Source organism: Neoarius graeffei, chromosome 4 (genome assembly GCF_027579695.1).
Source record: "Neoarius graeffei isolate fNeoGra1 chromosome 4, fNeoGra1.pri, whole genome shotgun sequence".
NCBI lineage: Eukaryota > Metazoa > Chordata > Actinopteri > Siluriformes > Ariidae > Neoarius > Neoarius graeffei.
The window spans coordinates 86502249-86528013 of NC_083572.1; the positions used below are offsets into that span (position 1 = coordinate 86502249).

General features: G+C 42.3%; 1 protein-coding gene across 2 annotated transcripts in view; it reads right to left on the bottom strand.

Annotated features, from left to right (window-relative positions):
* The window catches only part of cachd1 (cache domain containing 1), a 303436-nt gene that overhangs the window by 73572 nt on the left and 204099 nt on the right, over positions 1–25765 (bottom strand). For both annotated transcript variants that reach the window (XM_060919931.1, XM_060919930.1), the window contains 2 exons: positions 10795–10921; positions 501–645 (listed from right to left, as the gene is read on the bottom strand). In XM_060919931.1, the coding sequence (XP_060775914.1) occupies positions 501–645; positions 10795–10921 (272 nt within the window). The remainder of the gene's footprint in view (positions 1–500; positions 646–10794; positions 10922–25765) is intronic.

A 25765-nucleotide genomic window follows, 5' to 3' on the forward strand; every position in this document is an offset into this window, starting at 1 on the left:
CCTCCTGCTTCTCATTAGCAAAACGATGCACTGGGAAAAGCGCTGAAATGGGGCTTTCTCCCAGGAAGCTATATCTACGTGCCGAGGGTTCATTTCGAGAAAGGCTGCGGATATAACATCCGGAAACCTCCACGAGCCCGTTTAAAGCATCAACAAACCACCATGCCATGGGTCCTTTAAACACTCTTTTGCGTGCTAATGTATTTTTTATAATAACTTAGTTTTCTCTTCTTCTGTTTTTACAAAATGCAGTGCTTGAATGCTTGATTTGTGTATTGTGAGTTTCATGTTTAATTGTTTAAATGTCTGTGGTGAAACTGAAGACAAATTTCCACATTGTGGACAATAAAGTATTCGTATTCCAGTGTCCAAATTGCAATTTCATGGATATTCGTACTGTAACGCCATTATTAACATCTGAACTATTCTGCTCTTACAAAGACAACACATGTGAACCGTGTTCTGGATATTTCTAGCTGTGTGTGGATGATTATTCTCACTTTATCATGTTCGTCAATGGAGTTGAGGATGACGAGAGCGGCGTCACGGGCGATCTGGAGCTGTGTCTCACTGACGGACGCGCCGTGATCAATGAGCACCACCACATGCTTCGACTGCGGCCTCACCGCAGACACATACACAGGCCTGACAAAAAAAACAAAAAAAACAAAACACACACACAATCACATTTCAAACCTTCATACAGCCAAAGGGAATTTCAGGGCATTCAGAAAAGTCCTTTTGGTCGCTGAGGTTTCAGAAGTAAAAAAGAAAGAATGAGAGAAAGAAAGGAACCACTAAAAAACCTAATCTGGACTGGAACGGAGTGGAACACTCATGCTCTCGTCTTTACCTCCAGCTATCCTCTGTGTACTGTTTTTACAATTCAATTATATTTTATTTCTATAAACTTTGTCATGAAGCAGATTTACAGAAATCCTGACCTAGATCCCGAATGAGCAAACCAGAGGCAGTAAGAACCTCCGAGACCTCTGGTTCCTTTTAGCGAAGTTCTCTACATATGAGTTGTTTCATGTTACTGAATAATTCTTAAAGGAGAACTGAAAGCAAAATTTTTTATGATCAAAATTCTATTTATCTCATTTGATTAAATATAGGAATGCATTTTTGAGAGATATTTTGTCACTGCTATAGCAAGTTATGAGTGTTTGAAATATGCTATGTAATATATGTCCATATGTCAAAGCGATGGCCATAAACGAGATTCGTTGAGACCTGTGCGAGACATCGTAGGATGGAAGTAAAACGTACAGCGAAAATCAAAGTGACCGACATCTGCCGACGTTGTCAAAAGACGCGCGCGCCCTCTTTTGAATGCTGACGCGATCAAGCCGGAAGTTTTGTTTGTTTTGATAGCAAATCAGGAAAGTTTGAAAAAAGTAGGCAGTAATCGTCATTTAAACTCGTTTTTGTGCAATATTTCGTTTGGAAAACAGTTTTCAAAATGGCGGCACTGACACCTGGCTGACACTTCACGTTTCGAAGTCTCGCACAAGTCTCGTGAAGATCGCGCGGATAAGCGACGCCTGCCGTGGACCAAACGAACTCAATTCAACACGGCTAAAAACCGAATAGGCCGATGAGTATAATATTTAATTGCAATTAGTTGCCAATACGAGTCACGATATAAGGCTACTAAAACCGAAAACGTAATTGAATAACATGTTAATTAAGAAATAAATTCTTAATATCGCGCACGCTGTAAACGACTCGCACCTGCACAGGATTAAGGCGCAATCAGTGCGCCTATATAAAAACTGTGAAAAAACACTTACTTTGCGAAGTATTGAGTTGCGTTGCTGACACATTACCGAGCCTTATTTCCTTGTTTGGTTTCCTGTTCCCTGATTTCCTGTTTCTCGTCTTTGATTCTGCCGAGTCTATGATAGCCTGTTTGTGCGTCGCTCGACCTATCGCCTGTTTCACTGTTTTACGATTTTGCCTGCCATTCTGGCTTGTTTACCGTCTTAACTTGTATTAATAAACACACCTTCTGCACTTCCATCCGTCTCCCAACTATCTCTGACAATACTTCACACTCCCTGATAAAGAGAAGCACATTCACCTGTTCATACGTCACGTTCAGGAACAAACTAATGTTAATGGCGCTGAAACAGCCACCGTCAAACGGTGCGGTTAGAGTCTTGCTCTCGGATTCGACTCGGATCAACAGTGGACTCGACTCGAAATGTTTTTTAATGACTTGGACTTGAACACTGGGCATTCGAGGTTTAGTGACTCGACTACAACACTGATGTGGGATAAATAAAGGCGGCTTCTTCTTGTTCTGGCACTAGCAGCAAAGAACAGTGCTTTCTGGATAACATGCAGAAATACCTCTAGTCTAGTTTTATATACACATCAATCAGGCATTCTGTGTCCACCACTTTCCTCTGCATCCCAGAAACAGGAAGTACAGTGGGGCAAAAAAGTATTTAGTCAGCCACCAATTGTGCAAGTTCTCCCACTTAAAAAGATGAGAGAGGCCTGTAATTTTCATCATAGGTACACTTCAACTATGAGAGACAGAATGGGGGGAAAGAATCCAGGAAATCACATTGTAGGATTTTTAATGAATTAATTGGTAAATTCCTCGGTAAAATAAGTATTTGGTCACCTACAAACAAGCAAGATTTCTGGCTCTCACAGACCTGTAACAACTTCTTTAAGAGGCTCCTCTGTCCTCCACTTGTTACCTGGATTAATGGCACCTGTTTGAACTCGTTATCAGTATAAAAGACACCTGTCCACAACCTCAAACAGTCACACTCCAAACTCCACTATGGCCAAGACCAAAGAGCTGTCAAAGGACACCAGAAACAAAATTGTAGACCTGCACCAGGCTGGGAAGACTGAATCTGCAATAGGTAAGCAGCTTGGTGTGAAGAAATCAACTGTGGGAGCAATTATTAGAAAATGGAAGACATACAAGACCACTGATAATCTCCCTCGATCTGGGGCTCCACGCAAGATCTCACCCCGTGGGGTCAAAATGATCACAAGAACGGTGAGCAAAAATCCCAGAACCACACGGGGGGACCTAGTGAATGACCTGCAGAGAGCTGGGACCAAAGTAACAAAGGCTACCATCAGTAACACACTACGCCGCCAGGGACTCAAATCCTGCAGTGCCAGACGTGTCCCCCTGCTTAAGCCAGTACATGTCCAGGCCCGTCTGAAGTTTGCTAGAGAGCATTTGGATGATCCAGAAGAGGATTGGGAGAATGTCATGTGGTCAGATGAAACCAAAATAGAACTTTTTGGTAAAAACTCAACTTGTCGTGTTTGGAGGAGAAAGAATGCTGAGTTGCATCCAAAGAACACCATACCTACTGTGAAGCATGGGGGTGGAAACATCATGCTTTGGGGCTGTTTTTCTGCAAAGGGACCAGGACGACTGATCCATGTAAAGGAAAGAATGAATGGGGCCATGTATCGTGAGATTTTGAGTGAAAACCTCCTTCCATCAGCAAGGGCATTGAAGATGAAACGTGGCTGGGTCTTTCAGCATGACAATGATCCCAAACACACCGCCCGGGCAACGAAGGAGTGGCTTCGTAAGAAGCATTTCAAGGTCCTGGAGTGGCCTAGCCAGTCTCCAGATCTCAACCCCATAGAAAATCTTTGGAGGGAGTTGAAAATCCGTGTTGCCCAGTGACAGCCCCAAAACATCACTGCTCTAGAGGAGATCTGCATGGAGGAATGGGCCAAAATACCAGCAACAGTGTGTGAAAACCTTGTGAAGACTTGCAGAAAACGTTTGACCTCTGTCACTGCCAACAAAGGGTATATAACAAAGTATTGAGATGAACTTTTGTTATTGACCAAATACTTATTTTCCACCATAATTTGCAAATAAATTCTTTAAAAATCCGACAATGTGATTTCCTGGATTCTTTCCCCCCATTCTGTCTCTCATAGTTGAGGTATACCTATGATGAAAATTACAGGCCTCTCTCATCTTTTTAAGTGGGAGAACTTGCACAATTGGTGGCTGACTAAATACTTTTTTGCCCCACTGTAACATGGCGAGTTACCATTCAAGAACCAATCATGAATAGCTTCCACACCTGATGCGATCCCCAGAGCACCGTTTTCAAAAGGAATTGAGATCTGTTCTCGGGATCGCTCCCCAGCGTTCAGCAAAAGTGTCTGTACAACGTAGGCATGTCGGATGTGTTTGCATGAGTATGCATTAAAGTGTGTTTGCATACAAGTGCCCAAAGACCACTCATTCATTCATTCATTCAGACAACAGAATGCACTCCTAAAACAGAACAGGAAAAGAATGAGCAGGAAAGAGAGAAGACGACAGATGAAATATTAGAAAAGCGTAAAAATCCCATGCTTCCTACAGATCATTTCTTGGGCCCTTGACTGAGGGAAACTCTGTATATCCAATAAATACGCAGTCCATTAAACCATGGAATAAACTTTACAACTTCCTAAGAATCAAAAGACAGCAAACCCTAGTGGACCCGCTGGACACCACACTTGCATTTTTTCCCTGTGTATTACATGGGACTGAAAATCTGTAAGACATTAAAAAAAAAAAATGTTAAACTGCTGCTGAGACATTTCTGGATGACAAAATATGTTACTGAAAGGCTGATTTTTTACAAAGATGCTTTCAGAGTGTTTACTGCTGAACCTCAAGCCTGTTATTGTCTATAAAAATGAATAACTGCTTTGCTTTTAGTCCTGAATATGTGCACTCATATACACACACACACAGTACTGTGCAAAAGTCTTAGGCACATGCAAAGAAATGCTGTCGACCAAAAATAGCTTAAAAACAATGAAATGAAATGCTTCAACATTAAAATAAAAAAAATAAAAAAAATACTAGAAACAGCAGGAAGCCATGATAAATGAAACAGTCAGTATTTGGTGTGAGACGACCGTGTGCTTTAAAAAAAAAAAAAAATAGTAGTCTGAGGTCCAGTGAGTGCAGTTTTATGCAGAAATGAGCTGTAGGTTTTACTGAGCATCTTACAGAACCAGCCACAGTTCTTCTGGACACTTTGACTCTCACACTCGCGTCTTCATTTTGCACCAAAACCCAGCAGCCTTCATTATGTTTTCTTTTTTAATCTGAAAAGTGCTCTTTTATGGAATACGCTGCTCAGATACAAACTGTTTTCCTGTAACATTTAATTTTGTGCTGGAAAACGAACGTTTGGACTCTAAAATGTTTTTGTACTGATTCGAAAACGTAGAAGTCTCATCTCATCTCATTATCATCTCTAGCCGCTTTATCCTGTTCTACAGGCTCCAGCTTGCCTGCGACCCTATCCCAGCTGACTACGGGCGAAAGGCGGGGTACACCCTGGACAAGTCGCCAGGTCATCACAGGGCTGACACATAGACACAGACAACCATTCACACTCACGTTCACACCTACGGTCAATTCAGAGTCACCAGTTAACCTAACCTGCATGTCTTTGGACTGTGGGGGAAACCGGAGCACCCGGAGGAAACCCACGCGGACACGGGGAGAACATGCAAACTCCGCACAGAAAGGCCCTCGCCGGCCACGGGGCTCGAACCCGGACCTTCTTGCTGTGAGGCGACAGCGCTAACCACTACACCACCGTGCCGCCCAACGTAGAAGTCATCAAATAGAAATCTATAACAGTTTATATGGAAAAAAAAAGGGTGCCGAAGACTTTTGCACAGTACCGTATTGTATATAAGAAAAAAAAAAGGCACCAGAAAAACTGGTGGAAAATGATTTCGTTTCAAAACTAATTAAAGAATTATCAAACCGAAGGATCTTAAAGAAACCAAAAATGTTTTTAATAAAACAAAAATGGTATTTCTTGTACATCGTCAACCTAATGACACTTTTTTTGGTCACGTTTATTTATTTTTTTTAAAAAGTGTGTTCATGTGGACATGATTGTGTTTGGGCTGTCTGAGCCACAGACTTCTCACTCAACTTTCTATATGCTGTAATATTGCTGTGAATTCAAGGTGACTCATTTTCCATCCTGCCACAGCCCCAGGTCTGTGTGACTCACTTTCCATCTTTCTCTTGTCCCAGTGAACCACGCCATTTACTCAGAAGATTTCTTTTGCGCAGAATGATGACGAAACTCTTTTTTAAATAACGCGTTTGTGCATCAATCTAGTCTGAAGTATTGATCGAGTTTCTTGACTTTCACCTGCCTCTGGTGTGAGAACCCTGAACTTGCCTGACATTGTTAAAGTTAGTGCTGAACCCATCATGAACTCACGCAGGCTACGTTTACATTAGACCGTATCTGTCTCGTTTTCTTCGCGGATGCACTGTCTGTTTACATTAAACCCCCTGGAAACGCCGGGAAACGGGAATCCGCCAGCGTCCACGTATTCAATCCAGATCGTGTCAGCTCCGGTGCTGTGTAAACATTCAGAATACGCGAATACGCTGTGCTGAGCTCTAGCTGGCGTCTCATTGGACAACGTCACTGTGACATCCACCTTCCTGATTCGCTGGCGTTGGTCATGTGACGCGACTGCTGAAAAACGGTGCGGACTTCCGCCTTGTATCACCTTTCATTAAAGAGTATAAAAGTATGAAAATACTGCAAATACTGATGCAAATACTGCCCATTGTGTAGTTATGATTGTCTTTAGGCTTGCCATCCTTCCACTTGCAAGTAGTAAGTGATATGCGCTGGGATCTCACACACAGCGGCTCAGTCCCGAATCGTGGCTTGTTCACTTCACTCGCGCGCTCTGTGAGCTGCGCAGGGCCGGAGTGGGCACCCTCCAGAGGGCACTCGCTGTTCAGGGCGGAGTGATTTGGAGCGCAGGATGCCTGCGGAGCCGAGCGTATCCGTGTATTAGGCTTGCCATCCTTCTACTTGCAAGTGGTGAGCCTTGCGCGGCTTGCCATCCTTCTACTTGCAAGTGGTGAGCCTTGCGCATGCCCTTGCACTGGGATCATGTTACGCGCCGTCTGAAATGCACTGGAATCATGTTACGCGCCGTCTAAAGTCATGTGATTAGCGTATCCGCGTATTGGCGTTGCTGTGTGCACGGCTAACGGTTTTAGTGTAAACACGAATCATTTTAAGAACGTTAATCTGATGATCCGCTGATTCGACGTAATGTAAACGTAGCCGCAGTCTGTAGTCATAACAGATTAAGACACTGATAGCTTTGCCTTGCTGCGTTATTCTTTGCGATACACTGTTTGTTTCTGTAGCTGATTGGCCTATACATATCTAAAAAAAAAAACATTTCAGAAGATGGCGTATACAGCAAGGACATATACAAGTAATATTCCACATTCACTGGATATGAGCAATCGCACACTCTGATTGGCTACTCTACTACAAGGCAATCAGCTCATATACTGTGAGTAGAGAAAAACAAAATGGCGGAGCGTGTTGCTGAACCAACCGAGGATGAAATAAAAACTCTGCTCAAAAACAAAACCCTAAAAATTATCAAGTATTTAAAAGAAACAGAAATAGCTAAAAGAATAGGTTTCCCCCCCTTAAAGTGCATATCCTGGACCAATTTCGTTTTTTTTTTTTTATATGAAAGTATGTCCCTTTACACACTCATCCAGAAGGGTAATTTTGCACAAGGCCATCTGTCTACAGCAGAAAAAAATAAAATAACACGAGTCTGGAAAAATCCCAAGGGAGTCTGGAGCCAGATTCGTGACGTCACCTGTGGAAGCGCCAGCAGGCTGTGCAAGCTTTGCACGGTTTCAGTGCACAGCCTGTGTAGACCAATCGCTCCCATTTCTCTCTCGTTGTCCGGTCTTTTGGGAAACGATGAGTACTAATCCCATCAAGATTGGTGTTGCTACACCCTCCTACGATACATCTGTTAACCATTTTAATAATTACGTGATAACGTTGAAGAAATTTGCAGAAAACCACCAGGTCGTTTTCTCATAAACAAACCAGCGCTGACGTAGGATTCAGAGGGAGGCGTCCCGCACGTGACGTCACGAAAATCAATGTTTGCCGGGAAATCCAAATGCAAAGTTTTTTCCGAGGTGGACCAATTCGCCTCAAATGGCTTGATTTCAACTGAATTTTTCTGGCATTGCGCAAGGTAAAAAAAATTGCACAAAATGCAAAATGTGACAGATATTTGACCAAAGTTTAATATAAAATAGGAGAATTACACTGATCTTGCTCCTGAATTTACCCGTGATATGCACTTTAATATCGCCTGTTCCATACTCCAGCCCAGTTGGTGGCGGTAATGCACCTTTAAGTTGGTTTGCCAACCGCCAATAAACCCTAAAGAAGAAACCCCCCCCAAAAAAAGCAACAAAATATGGAATAAACCTATTTGATGGTAAGAACATATCTTTTTTTTTATTTTTCAAGAATTATTACTATTATTGCATTTTTCACAAATTGTTACTGTCATTTCAACCAGTTTGTTTACATTCTAAGCGGAAATTATTTTGTCAGACGTTTTGTATAAAGTTTTTATTTATCGAATTTGCAAAAAAAGAAAATAAAAATGTTCCGTTTCTCAAAATCCAGTGAATGTGGATAGACTAAAACGGTTACTCCAGTCAATCTCATCATGCATAGCTTATAGCCAACTCAGCGTTACGTGTCTCGTAGGCTATCAGCGAATGTACGACTTGATTTTGTGGAATAACTTAAAGGTCCCATGGCATGAAATTTTCACTTTCTGAGTTTTTTTAACGTTAAAATGAGTTCCTCTGACCTTCTTAAGTCACCCCAGTGGCTAGAAATTTCATAATGTGTAAACCAAACTATGCCCAACATTTGAGAATGGCGCGTCAAAACGGCGCGTTGATAAACTCTTCCCTTTACTACGTCAGCAAGGGAGATGATCCCCACGCCCCCCCTCTGGATTCCCACCCACTGTATGGATTGCCCCGCCCAGTTGTAGTGAGGAGACCATAGAGGACACAACAACATGGCATCACCTAAGCGAGCGAAACATGGAAATTGCGCTGTACATTGATGTGACAACACAGAAAGGAGTCCGTTTTTACTGCCGACGGGACAGCCCCTGAAGACGCAGTGGCTTAATTTTATTTACTCCAATAATACGCCGTCGAGTCTACCTAAGACGGTGTATGTTTGTCGGAAGCATTTTCCTGAGGAATGTTTCCACAACTTGGGACAGTACAGGGCAGGTTTTGCACATCAACTGTCACTGAAGCCTGGGTCCGTACCAAGCATCCCTGCCGCATCAGCCACAAACACCGAACAAGTAAGTGTATAACTGTTAAGTCGTTTTGCCGTGTTTTAAAATCGGTGCTTTAGCCTAGCAATGGCTACATTAGCTGTGCAGCTAACCGCTTCCTGCAGTTAGCCAGGTACTCTGTGCTACAAAACTCAAGAGCATGCAGCATGCTCTGTTAAACTGAGTTTAGTCTGGAAATTGACTGTAACTTATGAGCTTATGTTTGACTATTGCTCCGCAATGCATGTCTTCTGTTGGATAAGCGATATGTTGCTGTAGTTGCTGCTTCTATCCTCTTTGGTTATGGAGTGCGTGTTCAAGCTTAGGGTATTATACGTTCGTAAACTACCACTCCGAACACTCTCACTCTCTGTTCTCTGTTTCATGTTGAGTTTACGAAAGGAGTCCGAGGGAGAACGGGGTTTTGTCTTAGCAGCGTGGCTACAGGCGCTGATAGCAGCAAGTATGTGTGTGCGCAGCTTGGTCAAGCCCCTCCCCCTCCCCCCATGGCCCGCCCCCACCCTCTACCCTTCCCCGCCTCCTGCTTCTCATTAGCAAAACGACGCACTGGGAAAAGCGCTGAAATGGGGCTTTCTCCCAGGAGGCTATATTTACGTGCCGAGGGTTCATTTCGAGAAAGGCTGCGGATATAACATCCGGAAACCTCCACGAGCCCGTTTAAAGCATCAACAAACCACCATGCCATGGGACCTTTAAATATGTATATAATTTATTTATGAATCTTCAGCAAGCGCTTTATCCTGCTCACGTCATAGTAGATCCATAGTAGTTCCAATCCCAGGAACACTGGGCGTGGGGCAGGAATACACCCTGGAATTGGACGCCAATCCAAATTTGGACACCGTGAACACACACATTCGTTGCAATTTATAGCCACCAATGCGTGCTTTTTTTGGAGTCGGGAGGAAACTTGAGAACCTATCGGAAATCCATGAGGACACTGGGAGAACATGTGAAACTCTACATGAAAAGGAAGCCGAGGATCAGGATCGAACCGGGGATCCTCGAGCTAACCATACAAACAAACACTTACTGTTCCCAGACGTATCTTTACCACTTTGCTGTTAATTTCAGTGTCCTCACTGAACAATACGCTTTAAGCAGATTAAATGAACAATACTCTGGGATGTAAGAAATGGGAAAAACAAGCACATCTTGGTGTGGTTTTGACTTTCACTGAACTATAGTGCTTAATCTGGGCAATGTAGCTGAAACACTATTCAATTATTTTGGAAAGTCTCCCAAAATGAGGGGGAAAGTGTTTTTATGGAGGGAAAGTGTGATGTGATCCAAGTGATTATTCAAGCATATGGAGAGCATTTGTCTTAGGTTTCGTTCAGTTAAGTGGCCTAAATGCAAAACAAATAAAGACCAGGTCTCTGCGTTCCACGCTGAAGGAAGCCTGTGCAAGAGCGATATAAGGCTCCTGACAGTCAAAATATTTCTGACAAGATGTTCTCCAGAGGTGGCTTTTTACGGCGATCTGTTGATTGGTCATGTAGTCTCAGTGTTTCACCGAGTCATTGTGGTCACGTGAGTGAGTGAGTGCGTGTGTGTGTATTTCTGCACCTGCTCCTGTGCTCGTATGTGCTTTTGCAGTGAAACTTGTGAGCGGGGAACACAGTGAAGATGCCCTCCTCGGAGCTGAAGTACTGCCACTTGATGCCTGGGTTTGACTTCAGGTTGTCTGCCAACACTAAAGCACGAACAACAAAAAGAGAGAGAGAGGGAGAGAGAGAGAAATAAGGACGCAGGGGTTATTAACTGTAGATTTTTCTCCAGAATATATATTCAGAATATATATTTTGAATATATTCAAAATAAATAAAAGGTAGAGTTCCTTTTCCAGCTCGACGTAACCATTTCCTCAAAAGCTCTATTATACATTTCATCATTCCTTGAGTACCTCTGGCACTTTAGTCCCATCTGAATCCATCACATCAGTAGACTATGCATGGAGATTACACCATACAAAACTCATCTCATTTCATTATCTCTAGCCGCTTTATCCTGTTCTACAGGGTCGCAGGCGAGCTGGAGCCTATCCCAGCTGACTACGGGCGAAAGGCGGGGTACACCCTGGACAAGTCGCCAGGTCATCACAGGGCTGACACATAGACACAGACAACCATTCACACTCACATTCACACCTACGGTCAATTTAGAGTCACCAGTTAACCTAACCTGCATGTCTCTGGACTGTGGGGGAAACCGGAGCACCCGGAGGAAACCCACGCGGACACGGGGAGAACATGCAAACTCCGCACAGAAAGGCCCTCGCCGGCTACGGGGCTCGAACCCGGACCTTCTTGCTGTGAGGCGACAGCGCTAACCACTACACCACCGTGCCGCCGCTTTGAGTGGTATATCAGATATATTCCATTCAGCCAGCACGATACTGAACGAGTCCAAGACGAGTAGCTGAATGGAATATATCTGATAGACCACAAAAAAATGCCAGCCAGTATTACTACTACTACTACTATACATACACATTCCTTTCGGGTGTTCAACACGTCTTTCTCTTTCAAAATTCTCTCAAAATCTTCCGTATTTAACGAAACAAACCTGGCAGCCATATTTGTCCCAAACTATCCCAGTCGCTTGCTAGCACGGAAGTTTTACGTCTCCGACGTGTGACGTCATGTTGTCTTGACAACCATGCAATGTCATAAACCATATTCAACGCTCATTCTCCATTGGGTAGAGTGACGTAATACACGTAGGATAAGCGATATGCTAACGATATTGCATGCTATCAAACCAAATGAATGAAACCTGCTAGAACGGAATAGAACACGTTTTTATTCCATCGAAAAAGTGTCCTGTATGTATAATTATTTAGCATATTTTTCCAATATAAAGTCACTCCAGGAAGCGCTCTTTTGTTTTTTATTCTCTCCCAAATCAAAACCAAATATTATCTGGACAGTAAGAACGTATTTGATATACTCTGCGACAATAACTTGACACAAATTGATAATTTGAATCGATGAAATAATGAAAAATGAATCATGATTATCATCAGACTGCGTAATCGTAGTTTTCCTTGCTGTAAATACATTGTTTAGACAACAGAGGGCACAATAAATGTACAAGAGCGACAATGCACGTGACTTCACCGTAGACGGAAGTAACACAGTTCTAATGGATGAAAAAATGCACAAAAACAGATCTAAAATGGGGAAAAAAGCTGTTGTTCAATTGAATGCACAAACAGACTTAACAACAGTCCCGCTTGGACTACTGCAACTCTCTCCTTGCTGGCCTTCCAGCTTCTGCCATCAGACCCCTGCAGCTCATCCAGAATGCTGCAGCTCTCCTGGTCTACAACCTCCCTCGTCCTTCCCATGTCACCCCTCTGCTTGCCGACCTGCATTGGCTACCTATCGCAGCTCGTATCAAATTTAAAGACACTGGTACTAGCTTACCAGGCTCTCAAGGGGGTTAAGGGCCAGTGTACCTCCAGAGTCTGATCCGCCCCTACACACCAGCCAGATCCCTACGCTCCGCTACTACTGGTCGCTTGGCCCCTCCTCCTCTCCGCTCCTGCCCAGCCCCCTCAAGACTGCGGTCTGTCCTGGTTCCCCATTGGTGGAATGACCTTCCCATTGAGGTCAGAACTGCCGACTTCCTGACCACCTTCAAGCGCAGACCGAAGGCTCACCTCTTCATGCTGCACCTTTCTCCTGCCCTCTGTGTAACTGCGTTTCTGTCTAGACCAACCCAGGCTGTGTACAGTCTAGCCTGGGGTTAGCGGTTTTTAGTTCTCCATTTAGTCGTACTTTATATGGTTGGTTTGTTTCCTCGGTTGTTTGAGTATTGATACTTCAACACAATATTACACTAAGTATTGTTGTCACTTGTTCAGTTGGCACTAGAGCTTTCTTGAACTTCTGTTCAGCACTTCGTGTACCTGACTTTTGCACTCGTCGTACATCGCTCTGGATTTAGCGTCTACTAAATGCCATGTAACAAGAAATCCGGGCTCTCTTTTTACAGACTTCTGAAAGCTTAAGAAAAGAGAAGGAAAAATGAAGGTAGTACAAATGTTCATAAAGGTTCATCAAGGAAAGGCCTATTTGTTGTGAGGTTGTTTTTCATCTCATCTCATCTCATTATCTCTAGCCGCTTTATCCTTCTACAGGGTCGCAGGCAAGCTGGAGCCTATCCCAGCTGACTACGGGCGAAAGGCGGGGTACACCCTGGACAAGTCGCCAGGTCATCACAGGGCTGACACATAGACACAGACAACCATTCACACTCACATTCACACCTACGGTCAATTTAGAGTCACCAGTTAACCTAACCTGCATGTCTTTGGACTGTGGGGGAAACCGGAGCACCCGGAGGAAACCCACGGGGAGAACATGCAAACTCCACACAGAAAGGCCCTCGCCGGCCCCGGGGCTCGAACCCGGACCTTCTTGCTGTGAGGCGACAGCGCTAACCACTACACCACCGTGCCGCCCATTGTTTTTCATGTTTAATAAAATGAATATTTTAGTTAACAGGCTATTATAGTTTACTCCAACTTTTACAAATGTGGGTAAAGAATAACTACACTGGGGAACACAATTTTTGTTGAGTTAGGTCTGACAGCTGTTTTTAACTAATTTTTGGGTGCGGAATCCAAAACTGATCTCAGTTTTTCTCTATCACGTCAAGTTTTTGAACTATAAGATCCCCGTTTTCTTAAAAAATATGAAAAATACTGTACTTAACAGATGTGCTTGTTTTATAAAAAAAATTTACAAATATTGACATACAATGAAATATGAAAGAAACAGGCATGTCTGCAATGTTTATTTAACACTTATGTTTTTACAAAGGATATGGCTACTGTAATTATAATTGTGTGCAAGAAGAAGAAGAACCCTTTATTCGCCACATGCACACTTCAAGCACAGTGAAATTCATCCTCTGCATTTAACCCATCTGAAGCAGTGAACACACACACACACACACACACACGCACACACCCAGAGCAGTGGGCAGCCACACCAGAGCGCCTGGGGAGCAGTCAGGGGTTCGGTACCTTGCTCAAGGGCACCTCAGCCCAAGGCCGCCCCACGTCAACCTAACTGCATGTCTTTGGCTTGTGAGGGAAACCAGAGCGCCCGGAAGAAACCCACGCAGACACGGGGAGAACATGCAAACTCCGCACAGAAAGGTCGTCGCTGGCTGCTGGGTTCGAACCCGGAACCTTCTTGTTGTGAGGTGACCGTGCTAACCACTACACCACCGTGCCGCCTGTGCAAGTAATTAAGGTAAAAATTTACGTTTATGGAGCACTTGCATGTGACGTCACAGCCGATCCAGATTGTGACAGACGCCATCTTGTCGGTCAAATGCCATATTTCCGCCTTCTACTTCTACTTCTGCTTTTACTTCTACCTTTTCTTCTGGAAAACCCTACTATATACAATTCTACTACAACGGCTGCGGCTACAAGCTCTCCCTACCTGTGCACATTTTTTATGTTTTTTGTGTGTATTTTTGCATGTTGTTCATCTGTACCGGACTTCAATATCCACTACAACCGTATGGACTTACTGGACATTGGTTTCCAGCAGAAAATGATGGTTTGTAGCGATTTCCACTGCATGCACAACATTCCGGACGAGATAGCAAGACCAGCGGGGTCTCCGTGGATTGTTATCGGAAGCAAAGCGAAGGAGGCGGCGCCGGGAGCGGAAGCAAAAGCGAGGCTGCAGGCAGAGCCGGCCTGTTGACTAAGCTCAGAAAACAGCCACTCAAATCTCCACTGCTAAGCCTCTACCTCTCCAACGCCAGATCCATGGTAAACAAGACGGAGGATTTGGAATTACAGCTGGAATTACCTTATTCTATTCTATAATCAGCTGGTCAGTGCTATACTCAATACTTAAGTGACTTACCCATCCAATGAGGATTATTATTTTCTTGTTTACAAGATGCCACATCTGAGTCGCTGACAAATCCTGAATTTCTGTAAAGATAACTGTCCAGAGATTTATAAGCACGCAGTGCTTCACCACTGAACAGCGAGGGAAAGTTAATGAGGTAATTATACACGTCCGGGTATTCCGCTGGCAGTTCAATATCCACTAACACGGTCGTGAAAACTCCGTCCGGTAAGCCATAAGGGTCACTAATCTGTAGATCGTTTATTTTAGACATATATCTAGTTATCTGTTCATTAGAAAAATGAGCCGTGTAGTCCGTCGGTTGAAATTGATCCATTCTGTACACGAGTGCAGCAGTATTCAGCTGTGTTTTTTACCGACAAGATGGCGGCTGTGTACTTTCCGGTCACGTGACTGCAAGATCTCTATAGCTCTTTCTGGAGTGTTCAACTTGAGGACTATCGCGTTTGATGCTCCAACAATAGTCAGCCATCATATGTACATCCCATCTACCCTGATAACGTTCTTCCATAACCTTCAAATGGTCTTACTACAGTGGAATTTTGCTTATCTGGAGGGTAAGCTGTGGAGAAAAAACTTGACGTGCTCGAAAAAAAAAAAACTGACTGCAATTTTGGACTCAGCATGCCAATTTTAGTTTTAATCAGTATAAAAATCTAACTCAACAGAAATTTTTTTCAAATTGTTCCCCAGTGCTATTGATTAAGAAATGAAACGAAAGTTTTTTTTTTGAAACAATAAGAACATTTAAGTTGAAAAAAAAAAAGAATAGGAATATCAAATGTTGCATTTTTTGGCAATAAAACTTTTCATTTAATTTTTTTTTTCAAAAATATTGTGGTAAAATCGAATCCTGAACTGGGTGAATAGTTACATGCCGACCAAGCAGTACTCAGCAGGAACACCCATCACCCAGTCCAGTACAGCACTGTACTACTGGCACACGGTAATGCTGCAGTGTTAATGCAGTGTGACGAGGCAGTCTGAGTGTGTTTTGCTTGGACATGCCTCTGGTTTGTGAGGCTCTGAGCCCAGATTCAAACAGACAAGATCATCCTATCCAAACACCCCAATCACATCGCTCACTCTGCCGTAAGTGTTTATTTAATCTGCGCGAGCAGCAGGAACACAGAAGACAGAACGGGGGACGAGTGCTAAACGACCCTCTCCACCTGGATAACAGTCGTGCTGTAATAGTAAAGCCTTAAGTCCGGAGTTACTTTCCCACTGTTTTTCAGCTTTCAGGGATGCATGAGCTCATTCTCAGTAGAACAGGAGGAAAACAGCGTGTTTGAGGAGTACGCAAGGTGAGACGTAGTCTTACTGAGGTTACATTGGCCATCATGAATATTTTCATTTTCCTTCAGGCTTCATGAGGTCAGTGCTTCCAAAAGGAGATTTTTTTTTTTTTGAGTGAGCCATGGAGGGCAGGTAGAAACTGAGCTGACGTTCATGTTCCTAATGAGTTTCTTTCTCCAGAAGTGATGCCAGGAAAAGCACCTCTTCTCTGTCATGCTTATTTGACGAAACTCCAAGAAGAAAACCTGTTGTCGAGGTCATACCGTAAATGCACTACAGGGGATTCTAGTCTATGTTTAATACACATAAAATAAATTCTAAATAAACAGCATCAAAACTAACCGCTGCTTCCAGTACTTTGTGTGCAAGCGACGTCATGCTTATTTTCCAAACCGGAAGTCCGCCATGTTGGATGACAGCAGCAACCAAGATAGTGGCGCTTCACGTGTGAGCTGCTGCAACGCTTCATGATTTTCTTTTGACTTCATTGCCTTCGAAGAAAGACAGCGCCTACTTTGTGTGCGGGAAACAGCTAAAGTGTTTGAATCCCTAGTAAATGAACAGATTAAACATTACTTATCAGATAATGATATTTTAACTCCCACACAATCAGGATTTAGGCAAGGCCACAGCACAGTAACGGCTGTTACATCCGTCATAAATGGCATCATTACTGCTTTAGGTAATAAGAAATCATGTGCTGTTCTCTTTATTGACCTACCTAAAGCTTTTGATTCTATTAACCATGGCGCCTGTTACAACATCTGCAGTGTATTGGTTTTAGTAATACTACATTAAATTGGTTTTTAAATTATTTAACTGGGAGAACTCAATGTGTATCGGTAGATAATTAAGATTCTGCACCACTAGAAGTGAAGGTAGGTGTGCCGCAGGGATCAATCCTGGGGCCCGTCTTATTCACTATTTATATAAATAACCTTGGTGTAGGTTTAGACTCGGCAAAGGTACACCTCTATGCTGATGATACAATTGTCTACACCACGGTATCATCGTTACAGACAGCGATAGATGCATTACAGTCTGCGTTTAGCCTGTTACAAAGTTCCCGAGTTAATTTGAGACTGGTACTAAATGTCAAAAAGACAAAATTTATGATTTTTACACGTTCTCGTTCATCACTTACTAATTTTACAAGTTTCAACACTAGATGGCACTCATTTAGAGAGGGTATGGCTTGACGAAAAGCTAAACTTTGGAATTCATATTGATAACCTCTTAAAAAAGCTCAGACCAAAGTTAAAGGGCATATCACGGGTAAATTCAGGAGCAAGATCAGTGTAATTCTCCTGTTTTATATTAAACTTTGGTCAAATATCTGTCACATTTTGCATTTTGTGCAATTTTTTTTTACCTTGCGCAATACCAGAAAAATTCAGTTGAAATCAAGCTATTTGAGGCGAATTGGTCCGCCTCTGAAAAAACTTCGCATTTGAATTTCCCAGGAAACATTGATTTTTGTGGCATCATCTGCGGGACGCCTCCCTCCGAATCCTACATCAGCGCTGGTTTGTTTATGAGAAAACGACCTGGTGGTTTTCTGCAAATTTCTTCGTTATCGCGTAATTATTAAAATGGTTAACAGATGTATCGTAGGAGGGTGTAGCAACACCAATCATGATGGGATTAGTACTCATCATTTTCCAAAAGACCGGACAGTCACTACGTTTACATGCACATAGAGAGAATCGAATTTCTGCCGTTGCTCGACTGAAATCGAAGTTCAAAATGCCATGTATACACCTTAATTCGGCTGAAATTGAACCGAACTTGATTTCTCGGAATCGAGCTACACGACCTAATTTATGCGATTTCTGCCGAGCTACTTTGTGCATGTATACTCTATCGAGCTACTTGTCGAGCTACTTCCGGAAGTGACGAGTGACGAGACCACAAGCGGGGAAACACAACAGCCTCGGTCGGCATGACAACGAATCATGACAACGGCATGAATCTTTTCTTTTTGTGGCATTGTTTGCACTGTTAAAATTTAGCTCACTTACTGTATCACCAAATACATCTGTACAGCTGTTGCATAGCTGTGAATTGTGTACATAAACAAGTCATTGTATTTGTGTGTGTGTATATATATATGTCCAACATCTGAAGAATGTCAATAAAAACAAAACAATTGAACTTTGTGTGTTTATTAAGACATAAGTTAAATTGTAAGCAAAAAAAAAATATTTTTTTGTAAGCAAAAAATGGACTTTAGAAAAATATTATTGTGCAAAATAAGTTGTCTTACAAAACAGTGGTTTGCGCAGGACAGTTTGTAGCCATACAGTCTGTCAGAGCAAGCCTAACAGCTTGAACACGGAACTGCTAGTGTTGCCAGATTGGGGGTTTTAAGTGCATTTTAGCGGATTTGAACATGTTTTGGGCTGGAAAACGTCAGCAGTATCTGGCAACACTATAGCTCTTCTTCATGACGACAACCGGAAGTGTACCAACACGATGGGGCGTGTAGCGCCACGTGTGGCTCAGGTGCACAATAGCCCGATTTCACTTGTGCATGTAGGATTGGATTTCTCTGGCACCCCTGCTGGGACACTTTGCTCGATTACCAACAGCAGCTCGATTTGGACGTGCATGTAAACGTACTGAATGAGAGAGAAATGGGAGCACTTGGTCTACACAGGCTGTGCACTGAAACCGTGCAAAGCTCGCGTAGCCTGCTGGCGCTTCCGCAGGTGACGTCACGAATCTGGCTCCAGACTTCCTTGGGATTTTTCCAGACGCGTTTTGTTATTTTATTTTTTTCTGCTGTAGACAGATGGCCTTGTGCAAAATTACCCTTCTGGATGAGTGTGTAAAAGGGACATACTTTCATATAAAAAAACAAAACAAAACAAAAAAACCCACTAAATTGGTCCAGAATATGCACTTTAAGTTTTTATTTTCGACTGAAAAAAAAAGTTTCCCTTTTGTTGTTAGATTGAGATTGGTCCAAAGTACCTTTCTACCAATTTTAGTTGATGGTGATGTAGTATATATGCATGGTCCTATTTCTTTTTTGAAAAAGTTGGATGTAGTGTATCATGCTGCTTTAGGTTTTGTGACAGACGCAAAAGCAAGAATACACCACTGTAAATTGTATGAAATGGTTCAATGGACGTCACTGTCGCTCAGAAGGAAAAGTCATGTTCTGATTTTCATAGTTAAAGCATTGATTGGTAAATTACCACCCTATATCGGTAATCTGCTGTCACGTCGAACCTGTGCTTATAGCACAAGGTCATCAAATAAAATAATCTTGAACATCCCAATAACACAAACAGTGTTGGGCAAAACCGCCTTGAGCTCCTATGCCTGGAATAAACTTCAGAACATATTAAATCTTGAGTCATTACCCTCTCTCAGTGTATTTAAAACTCTTTTAAAAACAACTATTACAGAACAATGTCATCGTTTCTAACCTAGCTGCTCTGGTTTCTTAACACACAGTTAGGTCCATAAATATTTGGACAGAGACAACATTTTTCTAATTTTAGTTCTGTACATTACCACAATGAATTATGAACAAAACAATTCAGATGCAGTTGAAGTTCAGACTTTCAGCTTTAATTCAGTGGGTTGAACAAAATGATTGCATAAAAATGTGAGGAACTAAAGCATTTTTTAAACACAATCCCTTCATTTCAGGGGCTCAAAAGTAATTGGACAAATTAAATAATTGTAAATAAAATGTTCATTTCTAATACTTGGTTGAAAACCCTTTGTTGGCAATGACTGCCTGAAGTCTTGAACTCATGGACATCACCAGACACTGCGTTTCCTCCTTTTTAATGCTCTGCCAGGCCTTTACTGCAGCGGTTTTCAGTTGCTGTTTGTTTGTGGGCCTTTCTGTCTGAAGTTTAGTCTTTAACAAGTGAAATGCATGCTCAATTGGGTTGAGATCAGGTGACCGACTGACTTGGCCATTCAAGAATATTCCACTTCTTTGCTTTAATAAACTCCTGGGTTGCTTTGGCTTTATGTTTTGTGTCATTGCCCATCTGTATTATGAAACGCCGACCAATCAGTTTGGCTGCATTTGGCTGGATTTGAGCACACAGTATGTCTCTGAATACCTCAGAATTCATCCGGCTGCTTCTGTCCTGTGTCACATCATCAATAAACACTAGTGACCCAGTGCCACTGGCAGCCATGCATGCCCAAGCCATCACACTGCCTCTGCCGTGTTTTACAGATGATGTGGTATGCTTTGGATCATGAGCTGTACCACGCCTTCACCATACTTTTTTCTTTCCATCATTCTGGTAGAGGCTGATCTTGGTTTCATCTGTCCAAAGAATGTTCTTCCAGAACTGTGCTGGCTTTTTTAGATGTTTTTTAGCAAAGTCCAATCTAGCCTTTTTATTCTTGAGGCTTATGAGTGGCTTGCACCGTGCAGTGAACCCTCTGTATTTACTTTCATGCAGTCTTCTCTTTATGGTAGATTTGGATATTGATACGGCTACCTCCTGGAGAGTGTTGTTCACTTGGTTGGCTGTTGTGAAGGGGTTTCTCTTCACCATGGAAATTATTCTGTGATCATCCACCACTGTTGTCTTCTGTGGGCGTCCAGGTCTTTTTGCATTGATGAGTTCACCAGTGCTTTCTTTCTTTCTCAGGATGTACCAAACTGTAGATTTTGCCACTCCTAATATTGTAGCAATTTCTCGGATGGGTTTTTTCTGTTTTCGCAGCTTAAGGATGGCTTGTTTCACCTGCATGGAGAGCTCCTTTGACCGCATGTTTTCTTCACAGCAAAATCTTCCAAAGGCAAGCACCACACCTCAAATCAACTCCAGGCCTTTTATCTGCTTAATTGAGAATGACATAATGAAGGAATTTCCCACACCTGCCCATGAAATAGCCTTTGAGTCAATTGTCCAATTACTTTTGGTTCCTTTAAAAACAGGGTGGCACATGTTAAGGAGCTGAAACTCCTAAACCCTTCATCCAATTTTAATGTGGATACCCTCAAATGAAAGCTGAAAGTCTGGACTTTATGTCCATGTCCATTATATAACTATAAATTGAATATGTTTCAGTAAACAGGTAAAAAAAAAGAAAATTTGTGTCAGTGTCCAAATATATATGGACCTAACTGTATCTTAACTGTACCTTCCTCTATGTTTTTTCTTTATTCTTTGTTTTCTTTTATAAACAGAATGTTTTATTGTAGTGTGCGTCTTCTGTTAAGGTCTTTGTATTTACTGTAACTTTTTACTGCCCATCTTGGCCAGGACTCCCTGGCAGAAAAGATACTGTACCTCAATGGGACCTTCCTGGAAAAATAAAGGCTAAATAAATAAATAAAAATATAATTACGGTAATAATACGACTCGTGACAAAGAGAAACGGTTCTTCAGAATTCCCAAAATAATTAAAAACGGCAACAAAACAGATGAAAAACTGTCCAGAGAACACCATGCGTACACTGTGGTTCAAAAACAGAAATCTCATCTCATCTCGTTATCTCTAGCCGCTTTATCCTGTTCTACAGGGTTGCAGGCAAGCTGGAGCCTATCCCAGCTGACTACGGGCGAAAGGCGGGGTACACCCTGGACAAGTCACCAGGTCATCACAGGGCTGACACATAGACACAGACAACCATTCACACTCACATTCACACCTACGGTCAATTTAGAGTCACCAGTTAACCTAACCTGCATGTCTTTGGACTGTGGGGGAAACCGGAGCACCCGGAGGAAACCCACGCGGACACGGGAAGAACATGCAAACTCCGCACAGAAAGGCCCTCGCCGGCCACGGGGCTCGAACCCGGACCTTCTTGCTGTAAGGCGACAGCACTAACCACTACACCACCGTCGTGGCTCAGGTGGCTAAGGCGCCATACCATAAATCCGGGGACCTGGGTTCGATTCCGACCCGAGGTCATTTCCTGATCCCTCCCCGTCTCTCTCTCCCGATCATTTCCTGTCCTGTCTCTACACTGTCCTATCTAATAAAGGTGAAAAAGCCCCAAAAAAATCTTTAAAAAAAAAATAAATTCATTCTCAATTCATTTTCATAACCTTGTAATGACTGGGTTGTGTTGCTAGTGTTTTAATCACGGATGAAAATCATATATTTTCCCCATATCTGGCTGGTAGACTACATGCCTCGATGTGATCTCCCTTTGTAATGGATTTGCGCATTTACCATGTTGCAACATTTTAAAACTGTTACATTTCAATCAAATTCTATCTAATTCAAATACGAGAGAGCATAATATGTTAATGTGATTCGATGTTCTCATTCGAGCACGACGTGCTTCCTTTGTAAGAAAGCTTTGGTGGGTTTTTTTTTTTTCCCCACTTTTGTGGTTTCCTGCAGGTGTGGCAAACGATGTTTGTTATCATTTTAGCACGATTAAAGATGCTGCCTTTATAAGAAAGCGTGTGTTTTTTGAAACTGGGGAACTGGGGGTGCGTCAACCTGGTTGGAGTATAGAAGGGGGTGCGCGGCCAAAAAAGTTTGGGAACCGCTGCACTAAGTAATCGGGATTCAACTCTTTTTTTTTTTTTTCAGTGGACGTTTGAGTAATTATTCATGCACAATTTACATATTCAAAAGTCTTTTCTACTTTTGCAATGGCCAAAAGATCGATAAGGTGTCGATAATTGTAGCCGCCGCTCTAGCTGAGTCACGCATGCAGAATAAACAGCTAGCGGTTTCAAAACTGAATTTCTGTTAGCGGTTTCTGAATGCTCTTCGTTGCTCATTTCTCAAATAAGTCTGTGACTCGTTTGTCTTTCGACCGTTTTTGATTCCCAATTATAATTTTTTTTTGTCGTTTTGTTTTTTGCAACATTGAATGCGGCGCTTTGGAAAAAGTCCGTAATCACCCACGGGCATTATGGGAAAATACTGCCCACCAAGGAACCAATCAGAGCGTGTGATTTTACCAGAAGTAGCTCGTGCCATATAATAAAGCTATTTATTGCTGATCTGAATGAAACATTACCTGATTGAACAACATGGCTGATCAGATGAATGGAAGAACAATTAGCCAAAAGTTTGACGTAGACTTTTAGAAGTAGACTTGAAATTTGCGATGTTCATCCAATAATTCAACACTAGTTTTTGCTGCATCTTCCACAAGTACATGAGACTTATAAAAACATGTGAAAACGCCTGAAAATTGTTCTTATGCTGAACCGGTTGTTGCAGTATGAATTTTTCACTGCTAAATAAAACGGACAGTTATCGCTGCTGTAAAAACATCCAGCATGCCTGTAATCTGATTTTCTTTTTTTTTTTTAACCCGAGCACAGAATTTAGGGTGCACGTAGTGCTACTTGCCCGTCACTGTGGAAACTGTGGATGTCTAATCTAAAGACAAAAAAAATTAAAGCTCACATGAGAAGAATTATTATTTATACCCCCACTCCGAAGGGGGGTTTAATATCTCCAGATCTCCGCCCGTCTGAAAAGCCCTTTTTCTCAGCAACCACAAATCATAGCCACTTGGTACTCGGTACTGAGCTTCAGCTTGGGGTTCTATACCGTGTATAACGTTTTCTGGTCTGTCGCACATTGACTTCCTGTTTACCGACTGAATGCATTTACGAAACATATAGCGTGGATTTACAAAATTTCTGAACACTTCTCAGCAACTACAAATCACGGCTGCTTGATATTTGGTACCGAGCTTCAGCTTGGGGTTCTATATCTTGTTTACCGTTTTCAGGTCTGTCGCACATCGACTTCCTGTTTACCGACTGAATGCATTTACGAAACATATAGCGTGGATTTACAAAATTTCTGAACACTTCTCAGCAACTACAAATCACGGCTGCTTGATATTTGGTACCAAGCTTCAGCTTGGGGTTCTATATCTTGTTTACCGTTTTCAGGTCTGTCACACATCAACTTCCTGCTTACTGACTGAACGTATTTACGAAACATATAGCGTGGATTTACAAAATTTCTGAACACTTCTCAGCAACTACAAATCACGGCTGCTTGATATTTGGTACCGAGCTTCAGCTTGGGGTTCTATACCGTGTATACCATTTTCAGGTCTGTCGCACATCGACTTCCTGCTTACCGACTGAACGTATTTATGAAACATATAGCGTGGATTTACAAAATTTTCTTCACACTTTTCTCAGCAACTACAAACTACACTGCTTTTTACTTACTTGTCTCAGGGTTAATTATTTGTTGAAGTCAACATTCATAATAAGAGTCCTACTCCTTCGATTGCTTACATTCTGATATAAGCGAGAGCAGGGGGATACGCAAGTTAGCAGTAGCTCACGGTTGATCTTGTTTTTACAAGAAAAGAGCACAGAAATGTAAAAAGGACGAATACGTGATGCCACTTGGGTCGACCCTCAGTATTAAAGATGCAGAATGATTCTGAGCAGTCTGGATCCCCTGAACTCGAGCTGTTAACAGGAAAGAGAAGGACAGACGCATCCAGCAGCACCCTGCACCATTAATCACGCCTGAGTGTATAAACAGGAACTTTGGAGCATGTTGACAGTTTGAAGAATCGTACACAGTCACTGCTCCGCAACACTTAATCCTCCGCTCAGTGTTTAGAGAAGCTGAAAACTGCAACCATAAGGAAAAGGCCCTCATTTCCTCCATCCCTCCCTCAGGCTCCTAAACCACACTCCCTTCTTTCCATTTCTGTACATGTTCTCCTCCTCTAGAGTCGTTTCTTTCTGATTAGATGATCGTTTATATTGATAAAATGCATGTCTTGCTTCCACTAATCTCAGAAGATAAGCGTACAGTCAAACACGCCTTTAATTGAAGGCTTTAAAAAATTGTGGGTCTGGATTATATTAGCTGACAATTTCATAGAATGGTAAAGTCAGACTGGTAGCGATCTGACTTTAGCTGTGTATATAGGACAATTTCAAGAGAAAATAAAACAATTATCCCACTAAAGTTTGTTTTGTTCTCTCAAGATACGTCATGTGAATGTGCGTCAGCGTGACAATAGGCAGAGCCTTACTTTAGTCACATTAGAGTAAGGAAAAACAATACAGGTCTGTACCCCTCTCCCCATGGTTTTTGAATGTAAAAAAGTTTAAAAAAAATTTTTATCCCTCAACAAGACAGTAATCCAAAAGGTACAGCATTTTTGGAGAGAAACCCCCCAAGGTTTTTAGACCTTATTTTAACAAGAGTGCTCTGAGAGCACAAGATCCCCCGCTGGCAACAAGGCCGCAACTCTGGTAAAATGTGACTGAATTGAATGAAATTACGATATGTGTATTTAGGGATGGGTATCACGAGAATTTTTGTATCATCAGCGTATCGTGATACATATCATGATATTTTAGTGTAAGAATGGCATTTCT